Here is a 25,252-nt window from a genome sequence, read left to right as displayed (position 1 = left end):
TGTTGGCCATTTGTATTTTTTCTCTGTAAAATTGTCTGTTCAGGTCCCTAGCCCATATTTTCATTGGGTTATTTGATTTTCTGGGTGTTGAGGCATATTCGTTATTTATATATTTGGATGTTAACCCCTTATCAAGTAAATCATGTATGAGTACATTCTCCCATACTGTAGGTTGCCTTTTTGTTCTGATGATGGTGTCCTTTGCTGTACAGAAGCTTATTAGTTTGATGTAGTCCCACTTATTCATTTTTTATATTGTTTCCCTTGCTCAGGGAGACATGTCCAGAAAAAAAACTGCTCATGCTATGTTCAAGAGATTTTTGCCTAAGTTTTCCTCTAAGGGTTTTATGGTTCCATGTCCTATATTTAGATCTTGAATCCACTTCACATTTACTTTTCTGTATGGAGTTAAGACAGTGATCTGGTTTCATTTGCTTGCATGTAGCTGTTCAATTTTCCCAACACCATTTATTGAAGAGTCTGTCTTTTCCCTGTTGTATATTCATGGCTTCCTTGTCATACATTAATTCACCATACATGCATGGGTTTATTTCTGAGTTCTCTATTCTGTTCCACTGATCTATGGATACATTCTTGAACCAGGGCCATACTGTTTTGATTATAGTGGCTTTGTAGTGTAGCTTGAATTGAGAGAATGTAATACCTCTAGTTTCTTCTTTCTCAAGATTGCTTTTGCTATTTGGGGTCTTTTGTGGTTCCATATGAATTTAAGATTATTTGCTCTAGTTCACTGAAAAATGCCATTGGTAATTTGTTAGGGATTGCATTGAATCTGTAAACTGATTTGTGCAGGATGGCCATTTTGATAATATTAGTTCTTACTATCCATGAACTTGGATAAATTTCCATTTATTTGTGTCTTCTTTAATTTCTCTTCTCCATGTCTTACAGTTTCCGAGTATAGGTCTTTCACCTCCTGGGTTAGTTTTATTCCTATGTGCTTTATTCTTTTTGAGCAATTGTAAATAGAGTTGTTTCTTCTTCTGCTAGTTGGTTGCTGTACATGGGAATGCAACATATTTACGTATATTAATTTTGTATCCTGAAACTTTGCCGAATCCAGTTATTAGTTCTAATGGTTTTTGGTGGAGTCTTCGGGGTTTTCTATATATAGTACCAAGTCCTCTGCAAATAGTGTCTGTTCTATGTCTTCCTTACCAATATGGATGACTTTTATATCTTTATCTTCTCTGATTGCCATGGTTAAGACCTCCAGTAGTATGTTGAATTACAGTGGTGAGAATGGGCATCCTTGTCTTGGTCCTGATCTTAGAGGAAAAGCTTACAGCTTTTCACCATTCAGTATGATGTTAGCTGTGGGTTTGGTCCTTATTATCTTATTTATGGTCTGTATTATGTTGAGGTATGTTCCCTCTGTACCCACTTTATTGAGAGTTTTTATCATGACTGGATGTTGAATTTTGTCAGTGCATTTTCAGCAACTATTGAGATGATCAGATGGTTTTTATCCTTCCTTTTGTTAATGTGGTGTATCACGTTCATTGATTTATGAATATTGTGCCATCCTTGTATCATTGGAATAAATCCCACTCTGTCGTGATGGATGATCCTTTTGTTGTATTTCTGAGTTTGATTTTCTAATATTTTGTTGAGGATTCTTGTGTCTATGTTTGTCTGGGATATTGGCCTATAATTACTTTTTTTTCTTTGTTTGTCTGGTTTTGGTATTAGAGTGATGCTGGCCTCATAGAATGAGTTGGAAGTATTCCCTCCTTTTCTACTTTTTAGAATTCTTTGAGAAGGATGGATATTAGCTCTTCTTTAAATGTTTGGTGGAAGTCAACTGTGAATCCATCCAGTCATGGAATTTATTTACTGGGAGTCTTTTGATTGCCAATTTAATTTTGTTACTGCTAATTGGTCTGTTCAGAACTTCTGTTTCTTCCTGGGTCAGTCTAGGAAGGTTGTACTTTTCAAGGAATTTATCTATATCATCCAGGTTGTCCAATTTATTGCCCCATAATTTTTTATAGTATTCTCTAATAATTCTTTGAATGTCTGTGGTATTGGTTGTAACATCCCCTTTTTCATTTCTGATTTTATTTGTGTCTTCTCCCTTTTTTTTTGTGAAAAGTCTGGCTAGGGTTTTTCTGTATTCTTTCACTTCTCAAAGAACCAGCTCTTTGTTTCATTGCATTTTTCCATTGTGTTGTTCTTCTCTATTTTATTTATTTCTGCTCTCATCTTTATTATGTCCCTCCCTGTAACTTTGGTTTTCATTTCTTGTTCTTTTTCTAGTTTACTTAGTTGTGCACTTAGACTGTTTATTTCGGATTGTTCCTCTTTCTTGAGGTAGGCCTGTATTGCTATGTACTTCCTTCTTAGAACTGCTTTTGCAGCATCCACATATTTTGCACTGTTGTATTTTCATTCCATTTGTCTTCATGTATTGCTTGATTTCTTCTTTGATTTGTTCATGGATCCATTGACTATTTACCCTCTATGTGTATGTGCTTTCTTCTGGTTTCTTTGTGTAATTGATTTCTAGTTTCATACCATTCTGATCTGAAAAGATGCTTCATACAATTTCAATATCTTTGAATTTATTGAGACTGTTTTTGTGTCCTAATATGTGATCTATTCTGGAGGACATTCCATGTGCACTTGAGAAAAATGTGTATGCTGCTGCTTTGCAGCAGGAAAGGTCTGTATATACCTGTGAAGTACATCTGGTCTAATGTGTTGTTCAACATCTCTGTTTCCTTATTTATTTTCTGTCTGGGTGATCTGTTCACTGATGTAAGTGGAGTGTTAAGGTCTCTTAATATGATTGTGTTGCTGTCAGTTTCCCATTTAGGTCTGTTCATATTTGTTTTATATATTTAGATGCTCCTATGTTGAGTGCATAGATATTTACAATCACTATATCCTCTTGTTGGACTGATCACTTTATATTTGTGGAATGTCCTTCTTTGTTTTGAAGTCTACTTTGATAAAATTACTGCCACCCCTTTTTTTTCTCTTTATTTGCATGAAATATCTTTTTTTCCATCCCTTCACTTTCAGTCTGTGTATGTCTTTAGGTCTGAAATGAATGTCCTTTAGGCAGCATATAGATGGGCCTTGTGTCTTTATTTGTTCTGCTACCCTATGTCTTTTGATTGGTGTATCTAGTCCAATTACATTTAAGGCAATTATGGATAGATATGTACTTGTTACCATTTTATTAACTGTTTTCTGGTTGGTTTTGTAGTTTCTCTGTTCTGATCTTCCTCTCTTATCTCATGTCTTACTATTTGATGGTTTTTAATACTGTTCTGCTTGGGTTTCCTTTTTTCATTTTTGTGTATCTGTTATATGCTTTGGGTTTGCAGTTACCATAAGGTTCATAGGCTTTTTCCTAAATATATAAGTTTATATTAAGTTGATGGTCACTCTGTTTCTAGCACAATCTGAAAGTACTCCTTTTGTACTTTTCCTCCTCCACACTTTGTGTGTGTCATAATCCACATCTCTTGTGTATCCCATGACTGATTTTGCATATAGTTGATTTTACTACTTTTGTGTTTAACTTCATACTTGCTCGGTAAGTAACTGGCCTGCTACTTTTACTGTAGGTTTGTTTCATTGATGAAAAATATTTAGGCTTAAGAATATTTCCAGCTACAGAAGTCCCTTTACATGTCTTGTAAGACCAGTTTAGTGTTCGGGAACTCATTTAACCTTAGTTTATCTGTAATCTCCCCTTCAATTCTGAATGGTAATCTTGCTGGGTAGAGGATTCTTGGTTGTAGGTTCTTCTCTTTCAATATATTAAATATTTCATGCCACTCCCTTCTGACCTGTGAAGTTTCTGCTGAGGAATCTACTGATAGTCTTATGGAGTTTTCCTCACAGGTAACTATCTGCCTCTCTCCTGCTGCACTTAAGATTCTCTCTTTCTCTTTAATCTTTGCCACTTTAATTACTGTATGTCTTGGTGTTGTGTCCATGGGGTTCCTTTTGTTAGGGGCCCTCTATGCTTCTAGGACCTGGGTGTCTTTCCTTCCCCATATTGGGGAAGTTTTCAGCTGTTCTTTCTTCAAAAAGAATTTTTACCCCTTTTTCTTCTTCTTCTGGGACCCCTGTTAGGTGAATATTGTTTCATTTGGAGTTGTTGCACAGCTTCTAAGCATCCTCTCATGTTTAGCAAAGCTTTTTCTTCTCTGATTTCAGCTTGGTTGTTTTTCTGTTCTCTAATTTCCATCTCGTTGATTCTCTCCTCTACTTCCAGAAGTCTACTATTTATTCCTTCTATTGTATTTTTCATTTCAGTTATTGATTTCTTCAACTCTGAGTGGCTATTTCTGAAATCTATGTCTCTGATGAAGTTCTCACTGAGATCATCAATTCTTTTCTACAAGTCAGTGAGCATCTTTATGACTGTTACTATGGAATCTTCATTAAGATTGGTAATCTGTTTCATTTGGCCTGCTCTGTTGTCTTCTCCTGTTCTTTTGTTTGAAACATATTCCTCTGCCTCTTCATTTTGTCTGGGTTTCTGTATATCTTCCTTTGTACTTAGATCAGCTCTGCTTCCTGGTTTAGATAGAAATGGTATCCTGTGGTGCCAAGAATGTCAGGACTCTCAGCTCACCAGTGCCTGGTTTTCCTTAGCACTGGAGCCACAGTTCCTCATTGTGGGCTCTGGGTAGGAAAAATGTTCAGCCTGCATGCTGGCAATGGTTGATCTCTGTCAGCAAAGGCTGACAGAATGCCTCAGTGAGCCCAATTCATGGAGTGCATTGTTTCTGCAGGGATCACTGAGCAGGGCCTATGTCTTCCTGCCAAGCAGCAAATAGCAGCCACTGCTGGGTGAGTGGTGTAGGCACAGCAAGTGCACAGGGAAATGTGGCACAAGGCTGATCCATAAGGGAGATGGGCCTTGAGCTTGCTCTCCTGTGAACGCAAAACCAATGTCTGCTTTGGGCACACGTTGAGTTCTGCATAGACTTGATGCTCTCCTACATATTGGGTTGGTGAGCAGAATTTGGAGTGAACTCTGAGGAAATACCTGGGATGTAGGCTTTTTGTCCCCTGACAAAAAGCCCCTGGGCGGAAGTACCTTATTTTGTTTTCCAAGGTGTCCCTAGTGCTAGCATAGTGTAGTACTTGCTGAAAAACGATGTCAGAGTTGAGAAATTGTTGTTTTTATGGACCAGGGGTCCTCTACGCTTGCTCCAAGCTCAGCACTTCACCATCCTGCATCTTCACAACTACAAATCAGAGACAAGTTACTGTCCTTCTCTTTCATTCATCCAGGCATCAGAGTAAATGCTTACCCTTGAGTTTCAGGGACAGAGTCAGGCAGTGAGATCTAATGGTCAAAAAATGCCTAATTGGAGGGGTTTTGGCTGAAGTATAAGTATTTCTGACATATACACAAGCACTTCCCTAGACACATCTAGGTGTACTTTCAATGCATCTGTATGAGCGCACTGCCTGCCCAGCCACCATTAACCCATGGAAGCCTCCCCACCCACACACCAAGGCTATTCTCCTAATTCCCATAATAGTCAAAGGCACAGCATTTGTACCTATTCCAGATTTTCTCTAAATAATGACTCTTTAAATATTATATAACTACATTGCCATTATCACTTTCCCCATATCCACATGTTTCCTTAACATAATCAGATGTTGAGGAATGAGATTTGAATAACTCATGGTCTAACCTTGAAGGACACAGACAGACAAGGAGATCAGGGATTGTACTGCAGCAGAGCAGAGCCTGCTGCCCACGGGAATCACCTGACTTCAGCGGGTCTGTGGGGAGGGGGAGCAGAGGAGCAGCAGGGGTGCAGGAAGGGGAGAGAAGGAACAATACCACCTGAAGTAATAGGACGCCTGTCTCCTGCTCTGTCCTCCATGACCATCTGGCCAGGCAGGTCGAGGAGATGCAGGAACCCCCCCTTCCTTCAGTCAGTCTCATTTCCTACTTGCCTTTTTAGTGTGAGCACCTCCCCACCCTGAATGTCATTTTAGTGTTCAGAGGTGAATTTCTTTTTAACAGCACTCAACTCATGTCTTCAACGAGACTGAGAGGCCCTGCAGGCCAAAGGGGATGGGATGGGCTGTAGCTCGGGTTCCCACCCCAAGTGCCCGTGGCAGGATTCATGACTCATCCACGACATGAACATGGTCCTGTGTGCTTCCGGCTGAGGAGCCTGAGATCCCCACTGTGGATCTTTGCTGTTCTCATGTTTCATTAACTTGCCTTCATCTGCTATTGTGGGTCCAGGTTCAGTAAGAAGAACAAGGACAGCATAAATCCGTACACATACCTGCCTTTTGGAACTGGACCCCGAAACTGCATCGGCATGAGGTTCGCTCTCCTGAACATGAAAGTGGCTATCGTCAGAGTCCTGCAGCACTTCTCCTTCAAACCTTGTAAAGAAACACAGGTCAGACAGATAAATCACTGGATAAATAATGTTCATTGGGAGATTTTCTTAACCAAGAGAAATATATCTATATATGTCTATATTTGTATAAGGGAATGTGTTCTATTCAAAGAATCATTTGCTCCATAGGCCAGAGAATCTACCTGGAGCCATGTATGGCTCTGGGGGTCCTCAGCTATGGAGCACTGTGTGGCTTTACAAACAGCCAGTAGTAAAGGTCACCTGTGGCCCCTGCAGTTACTGTGATGTGATTATGCACAGGCCTTTGAACTTGAGCAAAGTTTATATTCGGTTTCCAGGGCACAGGAAGGAGGGGTGTGTGGGCACAGTCATGCATTTAATATGCAGGCCCTCAGGGAGAGGAGGAGGATGGACAGGGTTTCCCTGTCATTTGTGGCTTTAGTGCAGCTGTGTGGCTTTCCTGTAAGTGTGGACAAACAGGACCCTGGACGCTGAGAGCCTGGGATGGGCAGGTCCTCTCACAAGCTCCTGCCCATGCACAGCTAGGCACTTCTCTCCCCCCAGGATAGTGTGCTTGCCCGGAAGTCACAGAGATTAGAAGGTGATGGTGCTTGGGGCCCCCACATGAAGGCGTGATGGGGGAACAGGGCACTCAAAGTGTCAGTCCAAACCCTGCAGTTCTTCACGAATTCACTACTTGCCCTACACTAAAGATACACCCGATGTTAGAAAATACATGTAATCCCTCCCATGACCTCAGCCATGACTGGGTGGTTCCACTGGGCTTTACAAGTGAGGAAGTCCTGCCATGTGTCGGACACATGGCATGTAGGATCACACCATAAGTTTGAACATACACAAAATCAACTCAATGTGGCTTTTCAGAATTGCTTGCCCTAATGCCTAAGAATGTGGTTTACATTTTTAAGAACTCATCCTTTTTACTTGAACTTTAAATCAAAACAGACCACATGCCAACACAATTTTATCTCCACCTTGGTACATAGTGGTTGCTCCACAGATAATTTGTTGACTGAATGACAGATGAGCTTTCACCATCCAGTCCTGGCACAGCTCACAGAATAAGTGCAGAGAATTATAGCAGGGAGGGGGCTGTGGAACGTGGTCCTGTTGTAAGATGCACAAGTGCTGGGGATGTCACGTACAACATGGTGACAGTCGCTGACGCTGCCACATGGCACACATGAGGGGTGTGAAAAGAGGAGATGCTAAGAACTCTCACTACAAGGAAAAAAATTTTTTCTTTTTCCTCTTTGGTATCTAAATGAGATGATTGTGTTAACTAAGCTTGTTGGGGTAATAATTTCTTCATTTTTGCAAGTGAAATCATAATGCTGTACACCTGAAGTTTGCACACTACTGTATGTCAATACCTCAATAAGAGTGGAAACAATGTAAAACCAAAAAGATAAGGGAATACTGCAAAGAACTTTATGTCCGTACATTTTATAACAGAAATTAAATAGACCAGTTCATTGAAAGATGCAAGTATTAAAATTCACTCAAGGAAAAGTAGGTAACCCAACTGTCCCTATATCTTTGAAAGATATTGACTTATAGTTTTAAAAAAAAGAATCATAGATACATGATGCTTAAAATAGTTTTTAAAGTTTGTGTCCTTAATGTATCTTGTCTACGTGCTTCTGTTCTTGGCTGGCTCCATTAACTTGTTCTCATGTTTGATTATGTGTGGCAGATCCCCTTGAAATTAAGCAATCAAGGACTTATTCAACCGGAAAAACCCATTGTTCTGAATATTGAGTTGAGAAATGGAACCTTGAGTGGCGCCTGACTTTCACTGAAGATTCTGCTTTGTTCTTCGGGGAAGCTGGATCCCACACCACCAGAGACCTCAGCTGACTCTGTGAATAAAACCCGGGGATGAAGAGGCTGTTAATGTAGTGCACGTGATGAGTAGGACTTCTGAATGTTCATTTCACTTTCCGGTGTCCCAGTGGAGTATTATATATCCTGGTAACATGCAGTAGGACACTAATGAGCACCAGCTTATCTGGTTCTCTGGACTCTCTCTGTCCACCCCAAGTGAGCACCTTCTGCTCCTCCTGAGCTCTGATCAAGAATGAAATTTCTCAACAATTTCATCAACCATCTCTAATGAAAACAAGAATGATTGCAGCAATGATTATAGCACATATGTTGTTTTGAATTTCTATATTAGGCATTATATTGATCAAGTCAATAAACATCTCTTTACAAAGTGTTACGTGATGCTTTTGTGCAAATTAGGGGCAACCGATAGACAGAACATACAGTTACAGTGACTAAATGTTCTTGAACTTCCCAGTCACTGGTGGGGTGCCTTTCTCAGAAATCCAATTGTTATAATAGTAGCTGAAAGTCCACTATAACTTTGCCCATTGCTTCGTATATTCATACTTTAATACTACCTTTTTGCGCACATATCTCTTTTAACACTCAGCTGAGGCACTTAATTTAATATTTTTTATCTTTGATTGACTTAGTGTTTTCATCTCATCTCCCCTGACATTTCTGGAAAGAAGGAAGCATGTTTGCCTACACCTCCGTATTTCAAGCTAAACTCCCGACTGTCTTAACACAGTGAACATAGAATAAGAGATGGTCGATTGAGCAGAAAAACTAACAGCATTCATGAGTTTCAGCTTGTAAAAGAAGGCTACAAACCCATTTGCTCAAAGCTCCACCCTCCCTACTCCAGTGCCTTATATCATTGCACCCTGGGACCTTTTGTGTGATGCCATAAGAACGGCATAATGATTGATTAATTGCTCTGTTTACAGAGTTTTGTGGACTCTGCACTGTCCATGGTGAGGTGGCCATAACAAAATACCACAGACTGGGTGGCTTAAACAGCAGAACCTTATCCTCTCGCTGTCTGGAGGCACATGTCCAAGGTCAAGGTGTGGCAGGGTGGTTCATGGTGGAGAGGGAGGGAGAATGTGCTCCAGGCCTCTTCCAGCTTCCGGGGGCTGCCGCTCTCCTTGGCGCTCCTTGGCTAGTTGCCATGTCAGCCTAACCTCTGCCTCCGTCCTCACAAAGCTGCCTCTTCCGTCTGTGTGTCTCCATGTCTCTTCCTGTGAGGACAATCGTCACTGAGTTAGGGTCACACCCACCTGCTCCAGGGTGACCTCATCTAGCTAATCCCACCTGCAAAGGTCATTTCCAAATAAGCCGCATGCTGAGGCTGCTGGTGATGGGGACTGGGGGGAACCACTGGTCAGCCTGCACTGCAGGGCATCTGGAACCCACCTATTTCATGTACAGACGTGAAACAGCCTTCCCACCTCCCGACTCAAGAGGTGCCCAGTTCTGTGGCCTTGGGCTCCCAGGTGGGCATATGCTTGCCCTTTGTATCCCCAGAGCTGCAGGCCTCAGAGATGATGAGGGCCTGACAAGGGCAGGGAATTGGGTGAAAGAGGTGGGAAGCTACCTCTAATAAACTCTGCCTGCTTTCTTTCTTTCGAGTTCAGTGTTCATTTCTGTAACGTTGAAACTCCAGAACCTGGTCTCTGGGGTCCCGTAACAGCTAGACACCCAGGGCACACATGACATGATCCATTCATGTTAGCGTCTCATCTGGGTAAAGCCACAAGACAGAATGTGGGCTGGCGGTGGCCAGGGCCTGCGGGGAGGAGAAGGCCCAGGACTAGGCTCCGTGCCCCGGTTCCCCAGTGTCACTGCTCCGGCAAGGCTCCACCCCACCCTGAGGGTGTGTTTGCACATCTGCAAAGTGGGAGTAAAATGATCCCCTGGCTGCTCCTGTCACAGAGTCGTTGTGAGGACCCTGAGGGAGACGTGAAAGCACTTGGTAAGCTGCTCGCTGGGGTGGGGATCCTCTGGGTGGAGCAGAGAGTCAGCAGCCACGGGACGCCCCCCTCAGCCTCCTCCCTTTGCTGAAGGTCTACCCAGGGCTTCTCCTCCGGGCAGGGGCTCCCTGCAGGGGGCAGCAGGACTGGGTCAGGAATGATGGCGGCCTCACCCACCCCATCCACCAGCTGCTGGGGCCTCACCTGGGCTCTGGCTGGGGCAAAGGGCTGGACTCAGCCCCTTCAGAAGGCCTGGGCCCTAGTGCTGGGCCCCCCACCAGTTCTGAGCCTGGGTGAAAGTGAAGACCTCGGACCCTAGAGCTCAACAACCACATTTGAATCCCAGCCCCGCTAGGAATTGGTTACGAGACCATGTGTGGCACTTATCCTTTCTGCACCCCGTTTGCTCACCTGTGAAATAGGGGCATCGCACTGCCTACCCAGAGGACTGTTGGGCAGATTGGACCAGTTCCTGCAGGCCAGCACTGAGAGCAGTAGCTGTTAGGGGTGTTGCCTGAGGCGAGGTCCCGCTCTGGGCGGTGTGTCCCTGTCTGTACTCCCCACTGGGACATCTCCCTCTTCAGAGCTCAGGCCTGAATGGCCTGTCTTCTCCCAGGCCTTCTTTGCCCCCTCTTCCCCTTAGGAGCCCCTGGTTCCTACTGGCCTGGGGCCCCCAGACACTAAATGACAGATAAGTGGAGGAGAGCAGAGGGGGAGGAGGGACGCTTCAGAAAGTCCTCGTGGGGCACAGAGCTGAGCCAGGGAGGGGCCTGTGGTTGGGATGAGTTCCTCTCAGTCAGGCCTGGTCAGCGTCCCTCATGGGTGGATGCAGGAACGGACCCAGGCAGGCCCGGGGTCACACTTCCAAAACTCGGTTCCCAGGGACTCTGTCATCTTCATGTCTTTCCAAGGGGGGGATGTCACCCAACAAAGCCCATCACAAGCTGGCCAACCCAGCACACAGCCCCCAAACACTGACATCGGGGCGGTAAAGGAAAGCAGCAGGCTTCCTACAGACTCCGGGTACAGATTGCAGGGGTTTTTATGGGCAAAATTAGGGGTGAAGATAACAGGGTGCATGACCAGCTCACGTTCATTCTCCTGATGGGTCCCTGGGGAGGTAATGGGGGGTGTTCTGTGCCTCAGTGAATGGTGTTCTGGCTCCGCCTGTCTGGGGCCCCCCTGCTTGTAGCCAGGAGGTGGTCTGCCTGATGGGGTCTGAGAACCTGCAAGAACATCTCTATATGCGTGTTAGAGTTTATGGGCACCCTTAAGGGAGAATAAAGGGCTCCTCATTGTGTTTATTGAGTGTGCCTTACCTCCTTATCACAACCTGTCTTTTGTAACCCCCACCTGCTTGTCAACACACCTCTGTGGGGCATGGGATTCTCTTAGATGTGTTAACGGGAAGTCTGAGAGGCTCCCCCATAAAGGGGGCCCACCTGCTCTGCTTCACAGAGTTTGAGGAAGAAAGAAGGGTCCATGGTATCCCTGGTTCGTGCTGGTCTCAGCCTGTGGACAGTAAGTCTTTCATCCAGAAACACGTGTGGGGCTTGCTTGGGCCTGGGAGGCTTCCCACTACATCTCCCCTTTCCACCCAATGTTACCACTGGATCAAACTTTTGGTTCTTACTCTGATTGTGGATGCCCTTCAGCAGCAACCGTCGAGAAAGTCGGCAAAAGAGAGGTTTCTTCCAGGAGATGACACAGCACACCTGGGGCCACACAGAGATCAGGTAAAGGGAGCCCTCGGCCAGGGCCCTCTCTTTATTGGGATCTGGGGAGGGGAACCTAGGGCTTCCTGGGCTCACTCCTTCCTGCTGAACTGGAAACATAAGAGGAAGAACTTAAAGGTGGGGAAGAGAAACCATGAGTGGCCCAGTGGGCAGTTAACTCAAATCAAGGGAGAGCTGTACCTCAGAGGAGCCTCCATGGGGGGAGGAGGCCTGGCTCTAGGTCTGTCCTGAGGCTGGCAGGAGGTCTCCGGGAGTGGGTGCCTCTGACATGGGGGCCTTGGCAATCAAAGGTGAAGCCAGCCACTTGCTCCACAACAAACAACTGCTTGTTCACTTATAAGCACAAATTAGTGAAATCATATGGTATTTGACTTTCTCCACCTGGCTTATTTCAAGGAGCATAATACCTTCTAGATCTATCCATGTTGTTGCAAATGGCAGGATTTCTTTTTTTTATGGTTGAATAATATTCCATTGTGTATATGCACCACATCTTCTTTACCCATTCACCTATTGATGGATTTAGGTTGCTTTCAAATCTTGGCTCTTGCAAATAGTGCTGCGATAAACATAGGGGTGCTTATGTCTTGTTGAATCAGGAATTTTGCTTTCTTTGGGTAAATCCCCAGTAGTGGAATTACTGGGTAAAATGGTATTTCTTTTTTTTTTTTAATGGTATTTCTATTTTTAGTTTTCTGAGAAACCTCTATGCTGCTTTTCACAGCAGTTGCACCAATTTGCAGTCCCATCAACAGTGTAGGAGGGTTCCCTTCTCCACACACTTGGCAGTATCTGTTATTTCTTGTCTTTTGGATAGTGGCCATTCTAACTGGTGTGAGATGATCTCTCATTGTGGTTTTAATTTGCATTTGCCTGCTGATTAGCAATGGGGAACATCTTTTCATGTGCCTGTTGTCCATTTGTTTTCTTCTTTGGAGAAGTGTCTTTTTAGGTCCTCTGCCCATTTTTTGATCGGGTTATTTGGTTTTTTGTTGTTGTTGACCCATATGAGTTCGTTATATATTTTCAATGTTAACCTCTTATCACATGAGTCATTTATTAGTGTGTTCTCCCATACTGTCAGATGTCTTTTTTGTTCTGCTGATGGTGCCCTTTGCTGTACAGAAGCTTTTTAGTTTGGTGTAGTCCCACTTGTTCATTTTTTGTTTCCATGCCCGAGGAGATGTGTTCAGGAAGAAGTTGCTCATGTTTTATATTCAAGACACTTTTGCCTATGTGTTCTTCTAAGAGTTTTATGATTTCATGACTTACATTTAGGTCTTTGATCCATTTTGAGTTTATTTTTGTGTATGGAGTTAGACAGTAATCCAGTGTCAGTTTCTTACATGTAATTGTCCAGTTTTCCCAACACCAGTTGTTTAAGAGGCTGTCATTTCCCCATTGTATATTCATGGCTCCTTTATCATATATTAATTGACCATAGATGTGTGGGTTTATGTCTGGTTGCTCTATTCTGTTCCATTGATCTATGGTTGTGTTCTTGTTCCAGTACCAAATTGTTTTAATTACTGTAGCTTTGTAGTAGAACTTGAAGTCAGGGAGCGTAATCCCCCCCAGCTTTATTCTTCTTTCTCAGGATTGCTTTGGCTATTTGGCATCTTTTGTGGTTCATATGAATTTTAGAACTATTTGTTCTAGTTCATTGAAGAATGCTATTGGTATTTTGGTAGGGATTGCATTGACTTTATAGATTGCTTTAGGCAGGATGGCCATTTTGACAATATTAATTCTCCCTATCCATGAGCATGGGATATATTTCCATTTTGGTGTCTTCTTTAATTTCTCTCATGAGAGTCTTGTAGTTTTCAGAGAATAAGCCTTTCACCCTCTTGGTTAGGTTTATTCCTGGATATTTTATTCTTTTTGATGCAATTATAAATGGTGTTGTTTTCCTGATCTCTCTTTCTGCTAGTTCATTGTTAGTATATAGGACTTCAACAGATTTTGGTGTGTTAAATTTGTATCCTGCAACTTTCCTGAATTCAGTTATTAGTTCTAACAGTTTTTTAGTGAGGTCTTTAGGGTTTTCTGTGTATAATAGTCATCTTCAAATAGTGAAAGTTGAACTTCTTCCTTACCAATTTGGATACCTTTTATCTCTCTGTGCTGTCTGATGGCTGTGGCAGGACCTCCAGTACTATGTTGAATAAAAGTGGGGAAAGTGGACGTCCTTGTCTTGTTCCTGATCTTTGAGGAAAAGCTTTCATTTTTTTGTTATTAAGTATGATGTTGGCTGTGGGTTTGTCATATATGGCCTTTATTATGTTGAGGTACATTCCCTCTATACTCACCTTGTTGAGTGTTTTTATCATGAATGGGTTTTGAATTTTGTCAATGTATTTTCAGCAACTATTGAGATGATCAGATGGTTTTTATCATTCCTTTTTTAATGTAGTGTCTCACATTGATTGATTTATGAATGTTATACCATACCTGCATTCCTGGAATAAATCCCACATTTTCATGATGGATGATCCTTTTAGTGTATTTTTGAATTTCATCTACTAATATTTTGAGGAGGATTTTTGCTTTTATGTTCATCAGAGATAATGTTCTATAATTTTCTTATTTTGTGGTGTCTTTGCTGGTTTTTATATTAGAGTGATGCTGGCCTCATAGAATGAGTTGGAAGTATTCTCTCCTCTTCTACTTTCTGGAATGCCTTAGGAAGGATGGGTACTATCTCTTCAAATGTCTGGTAGAATTCAGCTGCGAGACTGCCTGGACTTGGAGGGTTGTTTGGGGGGAGTTTTTGATTACCAATTTGATTTCATTGCTGGTAATTGGTCTGTTCAGATTTTCTGTTTCTTCCTGAGTCAGTCTTGGAAGGTTGTGTTTTTCTGGGAAGTTGTGCATTTCTTCTGTGTTGCCCAATTTATTGGCATGTAATTCTTCATTCTATGCTCTAATAATTCTTTGTACTTTTATAGTATCTTTGTGATTATTCCCTCTTCATTTCTGATTCTGTTTATGTGTGTACACTCTCTTTTTTTCTTGATAAGTCTGGCCGGGGGGTATCTATTTTCTTTATTTTCTCAAAGAACTAGGTCCTGCTTTCATTGATTCTTTCTATTGTTTTATTCTTCTCTATTTTATTTATTTATCTTCTGATGTTTATTATGTCTCTCCTTTTACTGGCTTTGGGTTTCATTTGTTCTTCTTTTTCTAGTTTCTTTCATTGTGATTTTAGACTGTTTGGGATTGTTCTTGTTTCTTGAGGTAAGCCTGTATTGTTATATATTTTCCTCTTAGCACTGCCTTCTCTGTATCCCATAGGTTTTAGGCTGTTGAGTTGGAGTTGTTGTTTTCATTTGTCTCCATATATGGCATGATCTCAGTTTTAATTTGGTCACTGATCCATTGATTATTTAGAACAATAATCCTCCATCTGCCTGTAGGCTTTTTTGTTTTCTTTGCATAATTTATTTCTAGTTTCATACCACTGTGGCCTGAGAAGCTGCTTGATACAATTTCAATCTTTTTTAATTTACTGAGGCTCTTTTTGTAGTTTAGTATGTGAACTATTCCAGAGAATGTTCCAGGTACACTTGAGAAAAGTGTGTATCCTGCTGCTTTTGGATGGAGTGTTCTGTAGATATCTGTTAATCCATTTGATTTAATGTATTGTTTAGTGCCTCTGCTTCCTTATTTATTTTCTGTATGGTTGATCTGTCTACTGATGTAGGTGGTGTGTTAAAGTGTCCTAAAATGAATGTGTTGCAATCTATTTCCTCCTTTAATTCTGTTAGTATTTGTTTTACATATCTAAGTGCTCCTATGTTGGGTGCAGAGATATTTATAATGCTTATATCCTCTTGTTGGACTGACCCCTTTATCATTATGTAATGTCCTCCTTTGTCTCTTATGACTTCCTTTGTTTTGAAATTCATTTTGCCTGATATAAGTACTGCCACTCTTGCTTTTTTCTTCCAATTATTTGCATAAAATACCTTTTCCATCCCTTCACTTTTAGTCTGTGGATGTCTCTGGGTCTGAAATGAATATCTTGTAGGCAGCATACAGATGAGTCTTGTTTCCTTATCCACTCTGCCACTCTGTGCCTTTTCATTAGTGCATTCAGCCATTTACACTTAATGTGATTGTTGATAGATATGTACTTATTACCACTTTACTGTTTTCTGCTGTTTTTTTTATATCTCCTCTGTTTCTTTCTTCCTCTCTTATACTAATCTCTTGGTATTGATGGTTTTCTTTAGTGTTGCAATTGGATTTTTCTCTTTTTAAATTTTATTTGCTTTGGTGTGTGTATTTATTAGCTTTAGTGTTGTGGTTACCAAAGTTTCAAGGATAGCTTCTTTACTAGATAATTGTTGATCTTAAATTGCTGATTACTCTATTTCAAACACAATCTAAAGGTACTCTTTTTGCTTCTTCTCCTTCCTCCTCCACATTTTTCATATTACATGTCATAATCTGAACTTTTTGTGTATCTCTTGACTGATTTTGCAGAGAGTTGATTTTGCTTCTTTTGTTTTATTGGCGATTAGTTGGTCTTCTACCTTTAGTATGGGTTTATTTTCAGTGGTGAAAGCTATTTAGCCTTAGGGTCATTTCCACCTACAGCAATCCCTTTAACATATGTATAAGACTGACTTAGTGGTGGCAAATTCCTTCAGCTCTTGTTTACTGAAAATTGCTTAATCCCCAATTCAAATTTAAATGATAATCTTGCTGGGTACAGGATTCTTGGTTGGAGGTTCTTCTGCATATTGAATGTATCATGCCACTTCCTTCTGGCCTAAAGAGTTTCTGTTGAGAAGTCTGTGTGTAACCTGATAGGATTTCCTTTATAATTAATTATTTTTCTCTCTTTGGCTGTTTCACCACTTACTACTTATCCTTGATCTTTGCCATTTTAATTATTATGTGCCTTTGTGTTGTCTTGCTGAGGTCCCTTCTGTTAGGGGATCCCTGTACTTCAATGAACTGACTGTCTATTTCCTTCTCCAGATTGGGGAAATTTTCAACAATTATTTCCTCAAAGAGACTTTCTACCATTTGTATTCTTCTTCTCCTTCTGGTACCCCTATTGTGCAAACATTGTTTTATTTGGATTGGTCACATAGTTCTCTTATCATTCTTTCTTTCCTAGAGATCCTTTTTTCTCTCTATTCCTCAGCTTCTTCGTGTTCCTGTTCACTAATTCTTATTTCATTTACCATCAACTCCACATAACCTAATCTACTTTTAAGTTCCTCCATTGTATGTTTCAGTTCAGATACTGTACTGTTCATCTCTGAGTGGCTGTTTTTCAGGTTTTCTATCTCTTTGTTGAAGTCCCCCCTGAGATCTTGAACACTTTTATCTTTATCTGTGAGCTTGTTTATGACTTTTATTTTGAAATCTTTATCAAGAAGATTGGTGATCCGTGCTTCATTTTGCCCTCTTTCTGTGGTTCTGTTGTAGTTTTGATTAGATCAAATTCCTCTGCCCGCTCAGTTTGTCAGGGATTCTGTGTTTCTTCCTTTGTATTAGATGTCTCAGCTATGCTTTCTGGTCTAAAGAGTAGTAGCTTTATTGAGAAGGTGCGCTATGGTGCCCAGAAGCAAAAGATTCTTTACTCTGTAGTGCCTGGCTCTATCTTGCAGGGGTCCCAGTTGTTGGTGTGCTATAGGTATGGTCCCTTCCTTTGTGATCAGCTCAGGAACCCCTGTTGAGCTCAGTGGGTGGGACTGCACTCTGCCTGGCCTGCAGCAAAGGTGGAGCTGCAGGGTTAATGGGATGGGTGGACCAATGTGCTGCACAGCACTGGGTTTGGACACCTGCAGGGAGGAAGGAGCTCTTGGGGCTTGCTCCTCCAGGCACCTCTATGGTTGGGCTGAAATGGAGCCAAGCAAGCTGGGAGAGCCTCCCTCTGCCTGCCAGGCAGCAAAGTCTGATGCTGCTGCTGGGCCAAGTGAGTTGGTTCCCAGCAGCACACAGGGAGGTGCCTCAGGGATGCATTGCCAGCAAGGGGGATGGAGTGTCTGGAGCTCCCAAGGGTTCCTGATTTCTTGGGCTGAGGAAGGGCTGGGGAGGTGTCTTCCACCTGCCCTTTCTCCTGAGGAGAGAGTTCCAGCCAACCCTCATCACCTCTCATGTCTCTCCCACTGCTGGAAAGTCTTTCAAACTGCCACCTGTGCTTTAGGTCTCAGGACTTGAGTGTGCCTGGCCTCCACACTGGCTGGAGCTTCAGCCTCCCAGATTATTCCACCTGCCCCTGTTGTCTGGCCCCAATTATCACCAGAACACAAAGTAATGTGGGCTTATGATGCCAGAGCAGATCTCCTGGGCCAGGTGTTCAGCACTCCTGGGCTCCTATACCCTCTGTGCTCCATTCCTCTTTCTCCTGCCTGTAGGCTGCTATTGAGGGAGGACTTGGGTCCCACTCGATCTTGGCTTTGCCACCTCACCCTTTTCTGTGTGGTCTTCTATTCTTCCTCAGATGTAGGGGATCTTTTCTGCAGTGTTCACGTCGTTTCCAGGTATAGTTGTATTTGCTGTGTTTTCCTCTTTTATGTGTTTTTGGTAGGAGGATTTCATCTTGCCTTCCTATTATACCATCTTTAATCTGATCCTGGGTGCTTATTATTTTAAGTGCTTTATTTTCTTGAATTATAGTTGATATACAATCTTATAGTGGTTTCAAGTACACAACACAGTGATTCAACAGTTACACACATTATTACATTTTCATGCCCACTAGTATGGTTACTATCTGTCAACATAGGAAGATGTTACAGAACCACTGACTATGTTCTCCATGCTGTGCTATATCCCCGTGAGAAATTTATTAATCAAAATTAACAGCAGTTGACTCAGACACTGGGAAGTGACTGGTTGTTATGATGTGGGATGTGAAGATGTGGTGGGTGAGGGAATGAAGAGGTACAAAAATCTCAATCAGAATATAGGCAGTTATTTCTTTAGTGTCTCTCTCCACTATAGAGTGTGGGGTCCCTAAGGGCAAGGATTTTCACTTTTTTACACTTAGTCCTTGGTACACAGCAGGCATACTGCCACCTCATATCAATGGGGGAGAGTTGCCTACATCCTCCACTGTGAAGAATATACTGCCACTTCCCCCCTTATCCTGAAGCCAGGAGGGCCAGAAGAGTAGGTTACTCCCCTGGCCACCAAAATGTAGATCCCAACTGGTTACCCAAATGGCACCATCAGGTTTTGCCATCTGGGATCAATGGAGGCTTGAGTGCTGAGTTACAGGTGCATTATATGCTTTCCTTACTACACACTCAAGACTATGACTGTGAAATGTGAATCCAGTGCCCAAACCATTCCAGAACAAAACTCCCTCCCCTACCCCAAGTAGTTCTCTAGGCCAGTGAAAGTCAGGACAGGCTTCCCAGAGGAGGTGATTCTTGGCTAACAATATAACAGGACGGTGACTCAGACTGATGGTGCTCCGTGCCTCCCTGAGGCCCTGACAGCCTGTCCACCTACCCTGATAGCTGAGACTAATGCTTCCCTGAATGTTCTTGGAGATTCAACTTTGACTGATGGCTGAGGAGATAGAAAAAGCAAATAAGCTCTTCTCTCTGGATGAGGGTGCTATGTTTCTCCTACCTGTGTAAATAGCGTAAGGCTGTACCATAATTACCTGTTAATCTGAGTGATGTCTGGTCACAGTCACATTTGTACCCCTAGCATTTAGGGAATGTTGAAAGCACATGATGAGTCATTAATACAGGGATGAGTAGATGAGAGGCACAGGGTGTGAGGGCATCTCCAGATGACTCTAAGTGCTCGAGTCCCAAGTTGGCTGCTCCCTTCATGGAAGGGAAGGGCTCAGAGACTGTGCCTTCTTTTGTTTCCCCTGGTAGAGCCAGGCCTTTGCCCTGGTTAGGACACCGTGCTGGCTACTAGACTCCCAGCAATGACCTAGCCTAGTGCTGTGGGGATAGATTCCAACCAGCTGGACGAGGGCCCAAGGTAAACATGCAGGCGGATGGTCACATTAAGTTTAGTTATGAAATCATCAGAGTCCACTATGCATTTTGAGAAAGATGAAACCATATTAGTTCCCACAGGGGTTTTGCTTTCAAGAAGAATAAGAGAGGCTTTGTGGTCAGGTGAGAGAATTAAGTTGTCAGTCGTTCTCAGGTGACACTAATCTTTCCTTGACTGGGTGAAGTTCATGCGCCCCTCTGGCTGGGAACACAGGGAGGGAGATCCCAGGGGACAAGCCCCTCAGTATGGTCGTGACTTGGGTTCCCTGTGCTCCTGCTGGGGGAGGTGGAGCCTCTGTCCTGGACACCCATGGAGGGGAGTCTCCATGGCGACAGGACAGAGCTTTACCTGGGTGGGAGGCTGGGCCTTGGGTCTCACTGTTTCCCCAGTGACCCTCATCAGGGAAGGGCAAACATTGAAAACGGTGTTTCAGAGCCACTGACTTTTCAACCTGTGTTCATGTTAGCTTATTTATGGTATGCTGTGTGTGTGACCAATGGCTCTTGGGAAACCACTTGCAGCCACTGAGCCTCAGTTCCTACTTCTGTAAAATGAGGACCATAACATCGCCCTATTAAACTGTACCCCATGAGGGCACCAGAAAGGGCAGATTTATTGGGTTTCCTGGGGTTTTCTTTCCTATTTTTTCCAGGTCATCTTCCAGATTCCCAGTCTGTCCTTTACTAGTGTTCAAGCTTGTGGCCATTTCCCTCCTGACTCTTTGGAGTCCTGTGTGTCTGTGTGTGATGTGACAGTTGCCATGTCATTAGTGGCTAAGACAGGGGTCCACTTGGCAATCTGAGCCTACTTCTCCTCTTTCTCCATAACACTGACTGCTTTTGGACATTGATCTTTCCAGACAAGGCAGCCAGTCTTTGGTGTAGAATCTGTCAGATGGCTGTCCACTGCAGGACCCTCTGCAGGGCTGGATGGGAAGCAACACAAATTGATATTGCCTGGTGCAGCCATCACCATCCCATCCCTGTCCTGCCTCCTCTTCAGGAGCCTTCTTACCTACGGGATCCTGACCCTCAGCCTTAAGGTGCAGAGATGGTGGCACATGCACAACCAGGCCCTCTTGTTGTGTACTAATACCCAGAAAGATGGTGTGGTCACCCAAAGCCACAGGAACAGGACAAATGGGGGCCCAGCAAACTCCCCTCCACCAACAAGCATGGAATGCTCTGCTAGGGACTAGGGTCATAGTGGTGACTGACACCTAGATGGGCCCTTGAGAAGTGCTCAATCTGCTAAGAGCTCTAGGTGCAGAGACCAGCAATGGAGCTGCAGGGCAGAGAAGACAATAATAGAATTGGTGGGGGGAGAGGTTGCCCCAAGGAGGATATGGTTTATCTGTTTGAGGAGGTTGGTGGTGAAAGACTATTACAGAAAGGGCTCTGTCTGAGCTGGGTATTGAAAGAGGAGTAGGATTCTTCCAGGGGACCCAGGCACATTTCTAGGAACAGGAAACTGCATGGGTAAAGATGGATTAACCAGGCTTGTTTGAAGGAGTTCAAGTAGTTTAGATTTTGGGCAGCCGTGGCAACAAGGGCAGACTGGAGATTTAAGGCCCTTTGATTGAATATCTGTAACCTTTAAACTACTTGATAACACTAGTTTATTGGTTTCCTATAAATATTAACTCCAAGTGTGTTCATCTGGGTGTATCCATGATGTTCCGTCTACTATCAAGGCCAAGAGGGCACCTGCAGGTGGAGCACATGGTCCCTTCTACTGGCTGCAGCCCAGACCCACCCCATCTCCCAGCACATAAATATGCCAGCCTCACAGAATCCTGCTGGGTGGGAAGGAAAGATCTGCACATACAGACCAGCAAAGAGTAGCTCATCCTGTGGAAGGAAACCCAGAGGAGAGACTCTCAGTAGGACAGCGGCCATGGACCTGATCCCAAGCTTTTCCATAGAAACCTGGGTCCTCCTGGCTACCAGCCTGGTGCTCTTCTACCTGTGAGTAACTGTCCAGCTCACCTCCTCTGTAACCTTGGACTAGGGTGCCATTCAGGCCCTCCTTTCCCTTATGTGTTTTGAAGATCTAAAAAGAGTTGGTGAAAGGGAAGATGCTTGCACCTTGGTTTCTACAAACCCATATTATTGATCTGCTCATGGAGTAGTCCACACCCTCACCTCCCAATTTCTGAGGCTAGGAGGGCTTGGGGACATTAATGCTCCTGGGGATGATCTCATGCGCTACCAGGGTGGGCCTAGACTAATGCACCAGATTGCAGCAGAGACAGGTATAAACAACTGGCCGCTGAGTAGCAGGCTCCTCACCCACTTCCCAGGGTCTGGGGATCCTGGGAGCAGGAGGATGAGGCTTGATTTAGTCCCCTGACGTTGGCCCTCTGGGTTCTGTGTCAGCTGCAGGAGACGTGTAGAGGGGGTGGCCCCTGTGTCACTCGGGTGGCCTCTGCTCCCCTCCAGCCATCACTCACACAGGACACCTGGTGCAGCCAGCGTTTGGGGGGGCTGGGGACTGCTCCACCTTCTCTTTAGACTGGCTCATCCCTCAAGCCACTCCTGATACTTGGTTCCCCCTCCCTGTAATGTGCCCCTGTCAGAGCTCCTAGAGTACAGTAGAAATCTTGAACTTGTTTCCCTTTTGTTTTCCTTTTCCTTCCTGTCTCTTAGAGGGTTAGCATCAGTATAGGGTTTCCACTTTCCAAGCATGAAATTTGCTAGCAACCTGCAAAGGCATAAGCCCAAAAGGCATATTGGATTTTACATGTTTTCCCCTTAGTTACAGTACAGAAGCATGAATGAAAACCATCTAGCAGAGGAATTCCTCTCAAAGGTGGGTGAGGCTCTGGGAGGAGGGAGTCCCCTGCCTGGGGCAAGTCCTTTATGAATTTCAATTAGATCGAAGGAAGACAAGAGCAAAATGTGGGGGATGAAAGGGTTTACTCTCAAACTCAGCTTCTCCTCACTCGGAACCCCAGCTGCTCAGGTCTCTCTCTCCCAGCTTGTGCTCAGCCATGCTACTGTGCTGGGCACAACTCTGCGACTGGGTCTCCAGTGACTGGCAGGTGCCTGACCAATTTCATACCAGGAATGGAGGGGAGGAAAGAATGGGTGCTTCCTTTCCACCCCTAGCCTGGACCAGAAATTTCGTGACTGACCAGCAGCCCTAACACTGGTAAATATCCCATAAATGTACAAACAACTCTATTAAGGTCAAGTGGGAATCCTGGTCAAACATTCCATTGTCCCCACAATCCACTCCTCCAGGATTCTCACCTCACAATTTATGTGCCTCCAACTTCCACAATGGCCCAGTGCAAAGACAGCTATGGCACTGTAAACAGATTAACCATGTACAAATAAGAACAGAAATTATGATACAGATAACAATAAAACCATGACAATCCTCAAGCCTGCAGAGCCAGCTGCATTCAAAGTCCTGCTCAGGCTGAGTCCGTAACTCACATGTCCACGGAAGGCCAGCAGCTGAACCGGCAGGGGTCTCCAGGCATGCGCAGCAGGCAGCAGCTGTTGCTGGAGGGCATGCCCAATCCACTAAGACTGAAGAAGAGAATTACTGTAAGGGTGATAAGACACATGTTTTAATGGCATCAACAGAGACAAATCTTGTCCATCAGGTAGGATGCATGTAAAAGGGTGGTCCTGTGATAAGACAGTGGCAGGAATGGGATCCCATCCTGCTTTAGCATACCAGACCTTCACCCATCTCCTGTGGGAGTTACTCATGGGTTGATATGAAGGGCTACGGGAGCCACATGCACTGGCCACAGTGATAAGAAAAAACTCCCTGGTAAGATACTCTTACCATTTTGGGTACACTACCAGAATTTGGGAGGACCACTCTGTGGTTATTCCAGGAACACACAGGAGGCCAGCTTCCAAGTCTTCTCCCCAAGGTGTCAGACTGGCCAGCCATCACTGGTCCATGTGTCAAAATGTCCAGGGCCATGTAGTGTCCAGGTGGATGTGAGATGCAGTCACAATGCACATCTGCTAAGGCTCTGCTGACTTCTCTAAAAGTCAGGGGCAGGTCTCCCAGTGGGCTACAGCCTACATTGTCTTCTGTCGTGGACCAAGTTGTCTGCTTTACCATTCCCTGGGGATGTTGAAGGCAAATGGCCTGCGAGCCACTGCCAGAGGCCCCAGCCATAGCCATCTTCAGTCACATGGACATGCAGCTCAAAGGGTCTTGATGGGTCTTCCTCACACAAGACCGTCACAGCCTTGACTGCCTGTCCTGCAGTGGCAGAGGTAAATGCTCACGTTTCATCCCAGCCGCCCTGATGCCTTTTCATACCAAAGGGCAAAAGGGCCTCAGAGTTCGTGCCAAGTGTGGGGTAAACACTCTCCAGTAGCTTACAGGACAAAAGCCTCTTGCAATGCCACAGTTATCTGTAAGAGAATCACAAGGGAGCATAACATCATACATAATATTAGATCCCCAGTTTCCAAGGGCATTTGAGCTTGTTGCACTAGGACAGCCCCACCCCTGCCACCATTCACATCAGTGGGGGTCCCAAGAAACCACTCGGAGTCACAATATATCAGAGATTATTCAGCTCCTGTGTCTACCAGAGCCAGGACACACAACAAATTCAATGGGGACTAATAATTTACTAAATTACTCAACAAGTGGCTGAAGCCAGTCCCCGAAGACAAGTGCCTTGATCCTCCCCTCCTCGGTCAGAACAAAACACCCAATCATCATCCAGCAGGGTCAGGACAAGGTCTGCACACCCTACCCCAGGAAGCCTGCAGATACACAGGCCAGACGTGTGGCTTTGCCTCCGACTTCCATTTTTGGACCTCAGGGGATGGAACTGCTGCTCTGGCTTAAACTGTCACCACAGCTCTAGTAATATCTGATTGGGTTGTCCATCTAGTTTCTCTTTCACTACCCCTGCCTTTATCAAATCAACCCACACCTGGGTCCTCCAGACCTTCAAGGGCCCTTTAAATGCTTTCTTCAGTAGCAGACTGTATCTCCTTCCTGCTCTCATCGGCTCTGCCTCTCCCAGACCTGCTAAAGTACAAGCAACTTCACTTGCGGGTTGCCCTAAGTGAGGGCAAGAATAGCCACTATGGACCCAAAGACGGATTGGGAGAGCTGTGTGGAGCCCCAGATTTCCTATTCCCACTGTGAACAACTCCTCATCTAGACCCTGATGGTCCATATTGTAAATATTTTTCATGTCCAACTCCCATTAACACCTGTTGAAGCTGCACATACGTCTGCCATCTAGTGGGAGAAGATGGTAAATCACCCCGATTAGGCCACGCAGTCCTGAGCACTGCTGTCAGCCAATCCACACTGT

General features: G+C 44.1%; 3 protein-coding genes across 11 annotated transcripts in view; 2 read left to right on the top strand and 1 right to left on the bottom strand.

Annotated features, from left to right (window-relative positions):
* The window catches only part of LOC108385623 (cytochrome P450 3A12-like), a 36,464-nt gene extending 27,836 nt beyond the window's left edge, over window positions 1-8,628 (top strand). The window contains exons 12-13 of the mRNA XM_073215024.1: window positions 6,263-6,425; window positions 8,104-8,628. Of these exons, the coding sequence (XP_073071125.1) occupies window positions 6,263-6,425; window positions 8,104-8,199 (259 nt within the window). The 3' untranslated portion in view covers window positions 8,200-8,628. The remainder of the gene's footprint in view (window positions 1-6,262; window positions 6,426-8,103) is intronic.
* The window catches only part of LOC118972347 (uncharacterized), a 54,014-nt gene continuing 36,972 nt past the window's right edge, over window positions 8,211-25,252 (bottom strand). For 3 of the 9 annotated variants that reach the window (XM_073215030.1, XM_037017924.2, XM_073215031.1), the window contains exons 2-5: window positions 23,760-24,329; window positions 23,382-23,477; window positions 11,847-12,038; window positions 8,211-9,481 (exon numbers count right to left, since the gene is read on the bottom strand). In XM_073215030.1, coding sequence (XP_073071131.1) covers window positions 9,420-9,481; window positions 11,847-12,038; window positions 23,382-23,477; window positions 23,760-24,093 — 684 coding nt within the window. In that variant the 5' untranslated portion in view covers window positions 24,094-24,329 and the 3' untranslated portion in view covers window positions 8,211-9,419. Of the gene's footprint in view, window positions 9,482-11,846; window positions 12,039-21,912; window positions 24,330-25,252 lie in introns of those variants that run through there. The other 6 variants (XM_073215033.1, XM_073215034.1, XR_012122121.1 and 3 more) reach the window with 6 other exon arrangements.
* LOC108386989 (cytochrome P450 3A12-like) overlaps window positions 21,711-25,252 on the top strand; it is a 42,780-nt gene continuing 39,238 nt past the window's right edge. Inside the window, exon 1 of the mRNA XM_037017921.2 lies at window positions 21,711-21,905. Coding sequence (XP_036873816.2) covers window positions 21,715-21,905 — 191 coding nt within the window. The 5' untranslated portion in view covers window positions 21,711-21,714. The remainder of the gene's footprint in view (window positions 21,906-25,252) is intronic.

The sequence above is a fragment of the Manis javanica genome, chromosome 10 (assembly GCF_040802235.1).
Source record: "Manis javanica isolate MJ-LG chromosome 10, MJ_LKY, whole genome shotgun sequence".
Taxonomy (NCBI): Eukaryota; Metazoa; Chordata; class Mammalia; order Pholidota; family Manidae; genus Manis; species Manis javanica.
This window is presented reverse-complemented; position numbering and strand designations above follow the sequence as displayed.